General features: G+C 35.0%; 1 protein-coding gene across 1 annotated transcript; it reads left to right on the forward strand.

The window, feature by feature from the left end:
* Positions 1-5,765: 5,765 nt before the first annotated feature.
* On the forward strand, positions 5,766-7,174 carry LOC141707513 (short-chain dehydrogenase reductase 2a-like). Its single transcript, XM_074510710.1, has 2 exons — positions 5,766-5,935; positions 6,181-7,174. Exons 1-2 carry the CDS (start codon positions 5,850-5,852, stop codon positions 7,010-7,012), a joined length of 918 nt encoding a protein of 305 aa, XP_074366811.1. The 5' UTR covers positions 5,766-5,849; the 3' UTR covers positions 7,013-7,174.
* The last annotated feature ends 1,145 nt before the right edge of the window (positions 7,175-8,319 follow it).

The raw sequence follows: 8,319 nt of genomic DNA on the forward strand, positions 1-8,319 counted from the left end.
CTAATAGTCAGAATGCTTATTGCACTGTCTTCCGTACATGGTCTTATCATCCATTAAATGGATGTAAAGACAGCTTTTTTTCACGGTGACCTTGAAGAAGAGATTTATATAGATCAGCCTGAGGAATTTGTTGATTCTGATAATGAGAGGAAAGTATGTAGACTGGTCAAGTCCACCTATATCCTTAAATAAGCACCTATAGACTGGCATAAAAAGTTTGATTAAAATATTTTAGACTTCGAGTTTTTAGTTAATGAAAGTGACATGTGTGTCTACTATAAGGTTAGAGGTAATGATTGTGTGATTGTGTGCTTGTATGTAGATGATATTTTGTTGTTTGGAACCAATATTGAGATTATTAACAAGAAAAAGAGTTTCTTGAAGAGGAATTTTAAAATGAAGGATATGGGTGAGGCTAGTGTGATTCTTGGGATCAAGTTGACTCAGTCAACTGATGGAATAACATTGTCACAGTCTTATTATATAGAGATATCTATACTTGAGAAGTACGGTTATTCAAATTAGAGAATCGCTAGTACACCATATAATTTAAAAGTTGTCATAGTCAAGAATAGTTCAGGAGTTCCTGTATCTCAGTTAAGGTATTATTCTCAGATTATTGGGAGTTTGCAATATCTTGCTTATGTGACTAGACCAGATATTTCTGATTTTGTATCTAAGTTAGCTAGATATATAAGTTGTCCAAACAAGACTCATTGAGAGGCACTGGATAGAGTTCTTAGCTATCTCAAGGGAACTATTTCCCTTGGTTTGCATTATCGGAGATTTCCGGGGGTACTCGAGGGGTAGAGTGATGCAAGTTGGATAGCTAAGAAATCCGGTTCCAATGGAGTGACTGGATATGTGTTTAGCCTTGTGGGTGGAGCAGTATCCTGGAAGTCTTCTAGACAAACTTTGATTACTCAGTCTACGTTTGAGGCAGAATTGTGTGCACTTGATACCTTGGGGATGGAGGCTGAATGGTTACATGGACTCATGTCAATGTTACCTGTAGTAAGCAAGCCGCTTCCTGCCATTTCTGTTCATTGTGATAGCCGTACAATTATCGACAAGATCAAAAGTGTAAAGTATAAAGATAAGACAAAGAGACACTTCCAAGTTAGACTAAATTCTATAAGGGGTCTTGTGTCTGATAGAATTATTTCTATAGAGTTCATAGGAACTCAAGATAATATAGCTGATCCGCTGATTAAGGGGCTTGAGCATGCTGTATTCCTTCAATGCGGTAATAACAAGTTGTAAGGATGAATTGGTAGTACCTCTAGCATATACATTTAGATACTTATGTATCTGAGTATATCCCTTGTAAACCTTAAAAGGTACTTGAACAACTAGTTAGCAAGAGTTTTAATAAACTCTGATGGAAACAGTTTTGGATCAGAATTTGATAAATACTAATGGACCAAATACTGTGTCGGGATTTATAAACTCTGAATGGGGTCAAGTCGTAAGACGAGATGTTGGCAGTACATCTTTGGAGATGCCCAGCTAAGCGAATGCAATTGTGAGGTCCCAATTAGAGGAAAGGGTTATTCCTTGAAGCATTCAATGAACAGGATTGAGACACAACCATAACGTCTCAAAGCCTTAGATCTGCACCATAGCCTTTTGACTTGTCGTCGTCTATGGAGTGTGGTTACACCAAACAGATAGAGATTCAAGGTGAAACATTCCATCTATATTCGGTAGCCATCGAAGTAGGGGACTTAAGAGGGTTCAAATCCTGAAGGGTACCGATTTTGAAAAGCAAGTCATGATAAAATTTGATATGCATTTCTGTATTGATTTGTGGGGGATTGTTAGAAAATGGAAATTTTTAGGCATATTTTAGAAATATTCTTGATGTAATTTCCTAAAACTAATTGTTAGAGGTTGTTTCTTGTAATGAGGACTTAAACTTTCATGTTTGGATCTAAGTCATTTTCTTAGTGTAATCCATATAGAAATTGAGGTGAAGTTAGTAGCTTGAAATGGGTTTGTGGATTTTGTCCCACATTGATTAAGTAAAGAGGGGTGTAGTGCTTTATATAGTACCATGTGCAAGAGTAGTATACCAACTACTAAGGCAGGTAGGTGTGCATGGTGTTATTGTGTGCCTCGCACGCGCACATACACACGTGCGCCGCCGCCGCCTCTCCACGACTCGACTCAGGTTGAAGGGCGATTTGGGCGAATGTCTCGGCGTCTCGCGTACGCGAGGCGACCTGGGCGAGGAATTTTATTACTTGTTTAATTAAAATATTTACTGACATATTATTTTTTTAGTATGAATATTGAATCTGAATTATTGTAAATACTGATCAGGATTTGCTAGGTCTGACAAATCCTGACGCTTGTCAGGATTTGTTATGGCAGGTAAATACTGATAGGCTGGGCTGGATCAGGATTTGTTGTGGTAAATACTGACTATTACGAGTCTGATTCTGATAATATTCAATTAAATGTCATTTAAGTCAGGATAATTATTTTAATTAATGTAATATCTTAAATTATGTTTTTATTTTATATCATATACAAAACTAAATGTTTTTGAAGAAGATATACTGCAATCATATACTTGTGAAATCCTAACTGCTATTTTTCTCTCTCTCTTTCTATCCTCCATAACATACAGATTAACATAGGTTTTCTGGGAGAACTGAGGTTAGGTTGCTGTTGAGCTTTACATATCCGTGGACGAATTGCTCTGTGCTATTATATCCTGGAAATGATATTACTGCAACCCAAAACAACGTATGTGGGGAAATAATCTCTTCAATAAAAGTCTAGGCTTTTCGAAGGCTAGGCGCCTCAGTTGATATTGGTTCTTTCAGATTTCATAAATCTTCTGTTAGAGCTAAGTGTTCTATTCTCTCTTTGTTAGTTTAGTTACTGATTTATCTTCATATCTGCCTTCGTGTTTTGTTTTGTTAATTGGTTATTGGATGTTCTTGTTAATTCTGATTAATATATAAGTCTTATTGTTGCACGTGTTGTTATTTATACCCAACAGAGACTCCATCAAGAAGGGATGACAACAGATCGGGTTCGGATCGGGTATTGTAATATTTAAATCCAAATTTAAATATTTTTTACTTATCCAAATTCGTTTGGTTTTGGATCGGATCAGGTATTTTTCAGGTATATATAGTTAAATTTAATATAATTTATACATGAAAACCTCACTAATTATATTTATATATAAATTAAAATACATTAACTAATAAGTATTCAAACATATTATATTACACGGGTTGAGATGATGAGTTAAATCTAAGATATCCCATTACAAATGATTTTTTTGTAAATACATAAAAGGTACATCTTAAATAATAAAAGTCGAGATTGAAATAAAGAGTTGTAATTCACTAAATAATGGTCGACATTAATCTATTAATACTCAAATAATACCATGAAAATATATAAATTATGTCTTACATATAAAATATTACATATATTATTTATGTGTTAGGTTTTAATCAGAATTTTGGATTGAGTTTAGATTGAGTTTCGTATTTCGAATTGGATATCGGTCCGGTATTGTTGAAATCAAATTTAAATCCAAATCCAAAATTTCAAATTCGCTATATCCAAATTGTCAAATTTCGGATTGGGTATCCGTTAGATCGGATTATTTTGCCATCCCTACCATCATGGAAAAGGAAAAGTAAACTAAAAAAAGGAAAGTAAACTGAAGAAGCAGCAACAGAGGCAAATAGACAAATAGACTTCATAAAGGAAAAGGAAAAAGAGACAAAAGAATTCAGGTTAGTAAGAGTTAATTACAAGTAAAATTAACAGAGGTTAATGGGAGTCGTCCGCGTCCCAAACCTAAAATAAAAATTTTAGAACACATTTCTTATAAAAAATTAATATTTGAGAGATACATTTAGTAAAAAAAATAGTTCAAGTCCTGTAATGATGATAGTATAAAGTTTTCGATGTTTTTTCAAACAAATACGGTGATATTGTTGATTACCATTTTTAAAAAAAGAGTTAAAAATTATGGTTGAATATAGAAAGTACTTAAATTGGTTGGCGGCTTCAGATATACTATAACTGCCCCAGGTTACTTTTCCTGAGAAATAAAGAGATTAAAAAGAAGTCTCAATACCGACAAAAAAGAAGAAGAAGAAGTCTGAATAATGCTAAGATGTGAACGTTGACGGTTGAACATTGACCCAATAAAAGTATGGTCACCCATCTAAACTTGTAACTTTCAATTCAAACCTTAAGAACTACTGCGACATACACACGGTAATGCGCAGGTATGGATGTCTAAATCATATACTATTAATGATACGAAAATTCATAGTTGGTTCCGAAGGAGGCTATTACTTCTCCTAAAACAGAAAGCTATTATTTGGCTGTTCTGGATTGTCAATAAATTGTTGAGACAGCACTTTGAATTTACATTAACATCAAATTGATTGCATCACCCAACAATACCATATTAATCAAAAATCAAATTGGTTAAACAGTATAGCTACATGAAATAATTCAGAATTTTACATCACCATTTTATTCAATTGTCAACCCTAAACGATTTTTAAATTAGCAGTACAGTTGTAGTCCATGTCAATCCGTATAAATTATGTACTGTCTAGTTGCTGGTCCAACTAATTAGGAGATATGTATTATTGTATTGTTATTTTTAAATATTATCATCACAGTCTTGATTATACATTTTAAAAATCAGAATTAATGGGTTGAAATTTTGTTTTGTGATTAATCAAATTTTAAAAATTAAATAATTTATTGATAATTTGACGAATCAGTCTTGACCAATTCATCAACGATTTATCAATAATTTTTTAAAAAACAAGCGGATATCTATAACAGCAACTGCAGTCTACACATCTCAACATGAATGTATATTTTGAAGTGAGGCATGTGGAACGCGAGATTTTGTGGGAGATAGCGTCTGAATGCATGCATAATCCAGCAAATTATGTCTTGTAGGATATTCATATATATATATAGAGAGAGAGACGTTTTAATTTTCAACCAAACAGATAAAGTGATCCAGTCTGTAGCACAGAAATACAAGAATCTAGCTCATAAAAAAATTAACCAACTGGGAAAGTAAAAATTCTAAAAATCTAATATTAGATTAGATCTCAAGTTGGTTAAGAATATGAGTGAAGACCGATAATACCAGTTTTATAATGTACTTAGTACTAATAGTACTTGGCAGTACTATTAGGCTTCTTAAATATTTGAAACTATAGCAGAGGGTAGAGGGGAAACACTTGCACAATCGTATTTTTTGTGCCTCAAGATGTGCTTGAGTAAATTATATAATTACAGGGGGAGTGTTGACTTTGTTTATTAATTGCAACGCTTCAAAATTTTAGTTATGTTGATATTTCTTAAGCTTTAGCAAGAATAATATATTTACAGATCACTTTATAATTAATGAAATGAAGAAAAGAAACAATAATGCTGCAAAATTTGAACTCAAGCGATTAAAATAAGATTAGAGAAGATAGCCTTGATGGGAGGATATATAAATGACTACTATTTGTTTAGTCATATACTAAAAATCAAAGAAAATGCATTATCACGAAGAAGAAAATAGTGAGAACTATGCGAATCGCATACACGGACTATGGTGGAAAATAATTCCGTGGGCATCAGTCATCAGACAATTAGACGTGTTCGTAAAGAGTTTCACCTCACTGGTCAAACTTGCTTGTCCTACTTTACTGCCCACAAAATTTATAAATCAATTCTTAATCCCCACCAACTTCACTATATATACCCCGCTCCCCCTCTCCACTCTCTTACAAACAGCACCCTCTCTCTCTCTCTCTCTCTCTCTCGGTTCATATACATATTGTCTAAGCATGACTGCTCAGGTTGTGCCGGAGAACACACTTCAGGGTATTCGTCTTTCAAGAATGGATAGCTATTCCCAGAGATCTCAAAAAAGGTACTTCCTAGCTACTTGCCTCATGATTATATATGTATTGAAATCTCCTTCTCATTTTCTTTCATCCAATTTGATATCTCATTATCTAGACGACATTTAAAGCATCTTCTGTTCGAATATTGTTTGTCTTAAGAGCTTTTTATAAGATTGCTTGCGTACAAAATTATTCTGCTTCATCTCTACCTATTTCGTACATGTTTTATATTCACTTTGGTACTAAATTTAAGTTGTTCTCATTGTAATAGGTTGGAGGGAAAAATAGCAATTGTGACAGGAGGTGCTAAAGGTATTGGTGAGGCAACAGTCAGACTCTTTGCCAAACATGGTGCTAAAGTGATCATTGCAGATGTTGAGGATACTCTTGGAAATGCACTCGCCAACGCGTTATCCCATTCTGCTACTTATGTACATTGTAATGTCAGCATTGAAGAAGATATTGAAAACTTGATCGATTCCACCATTTCTCGATACGGACGTGTAGATATCATTTTTAACAATGCCGGAGTGCTTGGAAATCAATCCAAGCACAAGAGCATTGTCAATTTCGATGTCGATGAATTTGATCGTGTCATGAATGTGAATGTCAAGGGAGTTGCCTTGGGGATGAAGCATGCTGCCCGTGTCATGATTCCTCGAGGCGGTGGCTGCATAATCTCCACATCTAGTGTTGCAGGAGTGATGGGAGGTCTTGGTCCACATGCCTATACAGCTTCCAAACATGCTATTGTTGGATTAACTAAGAACACTGCATGTGAATTAGGGAGGTATGGTATTAGGGTTAATTGTATTTCTCCGTTCGGAGTGGCAACGTCTATGCTTGTTGGTGCATGGAATCATGATGATGGAGATGATGAAGACATGGGGATGAATTTTGGAACAGGGCCTAACGAGAAACAAGTAGAGGAAATGGAGGAGTTAGTGAAAGGATTGGCTAATTTGAAGGGTCCAACATTAAGAGCTAAAGATATAGCAGAGGCAGCTCTGTATCTTGCTAGTGATGAATCTAGGTATGTTAGTGGTCATAATCTTGTTGTAGATGGTGGAGTTACTTCCTCTAGAAATTGTGTTGGTTTGTAGTAGTGTGGTAATACTAGTATTAGATCAGTTACTAATCAAATTTTTTCATTGGATTAATCAAATTTGTTACTTTGTATGATATTTTTATTTTGTATAAACGGGAATTCGAGTAAGGAGGGTAAGCAAAATTGAACTTAAAATGCAAGAATTGCTTTTTGAAGATGTTATGAACTAGTTAGGAGAGTATCTGGTACAGAATTGATCATATGAAATTGCAGGAATGAAGAAGAAGCAAAAAACTAGATGCTCTACATTTACTGTAAAGTACTATCTTTGTAACAGAAGCTATTAGCTACTGAAATGTAAATCTTATTCTTGAAGTTACAGAATGAGAGAATTAGTATTGTTTTTTATACTGCAACTAGACTATAACAGAATCGTAACAAACTTTTGCTGAGCTATCAAGCTTTTGCTGTGCTGTCAAGTCTAAAGTAACAACACAGTGTCTATACTCAACACCCCCCCTCAAGTTAGGGGGAGAAACCATTCCTAACTTGGATAACAGAGAATGAAATTGTGGTGAAGGAGCAACCATAGTAAACACATCTGCCAACTGAGCTATATGTAATGCCGATTGGTTATTACAATGCAATTGAACTGGTTTCAGTCCAGAAACACCCAACTCTTGAAGCAAACGCACAACCCAAGTCACTTCAGCAGCAGCGGAAGCCATAGCACGGTATTCTGCCTCAGCAAAAGATTTAGAAACAGTTGTCTGTTTTTTGATTTCCACGTAATCGGAGAAGTACCAAAGAGCAGTATGCACCCGGTAACAGAACGTCTAGTATCAACACAGGAGGCCCAGTCAGCATCAGAAAAAGCTTGAAGGGAAAGATGATTACATGTAATAAAATACCTTGAGAAAGTGAACCAACAAGATAGCGAAGGGTGTGATGCAAAGCAGACATATGACTAGTACAAGGACCATGCATATATTGACTCAATATTTGAACGGTGTAAGAAAGGTCAGGGCGAGTGTTGGTCAAGTAATTTAACTTTCCAACAAGTGATCTATTAAGATCAGGATTGAGAATAAGCATACCATCACTGTGGGATAGTTTGAGGTGAACTGGAAGAGGAGTACAAGTAGGCTTAGAAACATCAAAACCTGATTCAGCTGTTAACTTATTGGCAAACTTTTGCTGACAAAGTACAATACCAGAGGCCGTGTATGAAACCTCAATCCCTAAAAACTAGCGGAGTTGACCACGATCCTTAATTCCAAATTTTGCATTAAATGAGCCTTAAGCAAGTCAATGGAAGAAGTATCATCCCTTATAGTATAACATCGTCAACATAGACAATTG

Source organism: Apium graveolens, chromosome 2 (assembly GCF_009905375.1).
Source record: "Apium graveolens cultivar Ventura chromosome 2, ASM990537v1, whole genome shotgun sequence".
Classification (NCBI taxonomy): domain Eukaryota; kingdom Viridiplantae; phylum Streptophyta; class Magnoliopsida; order Apiales; family Apiaceae; genus Apium; species Apium graveolens.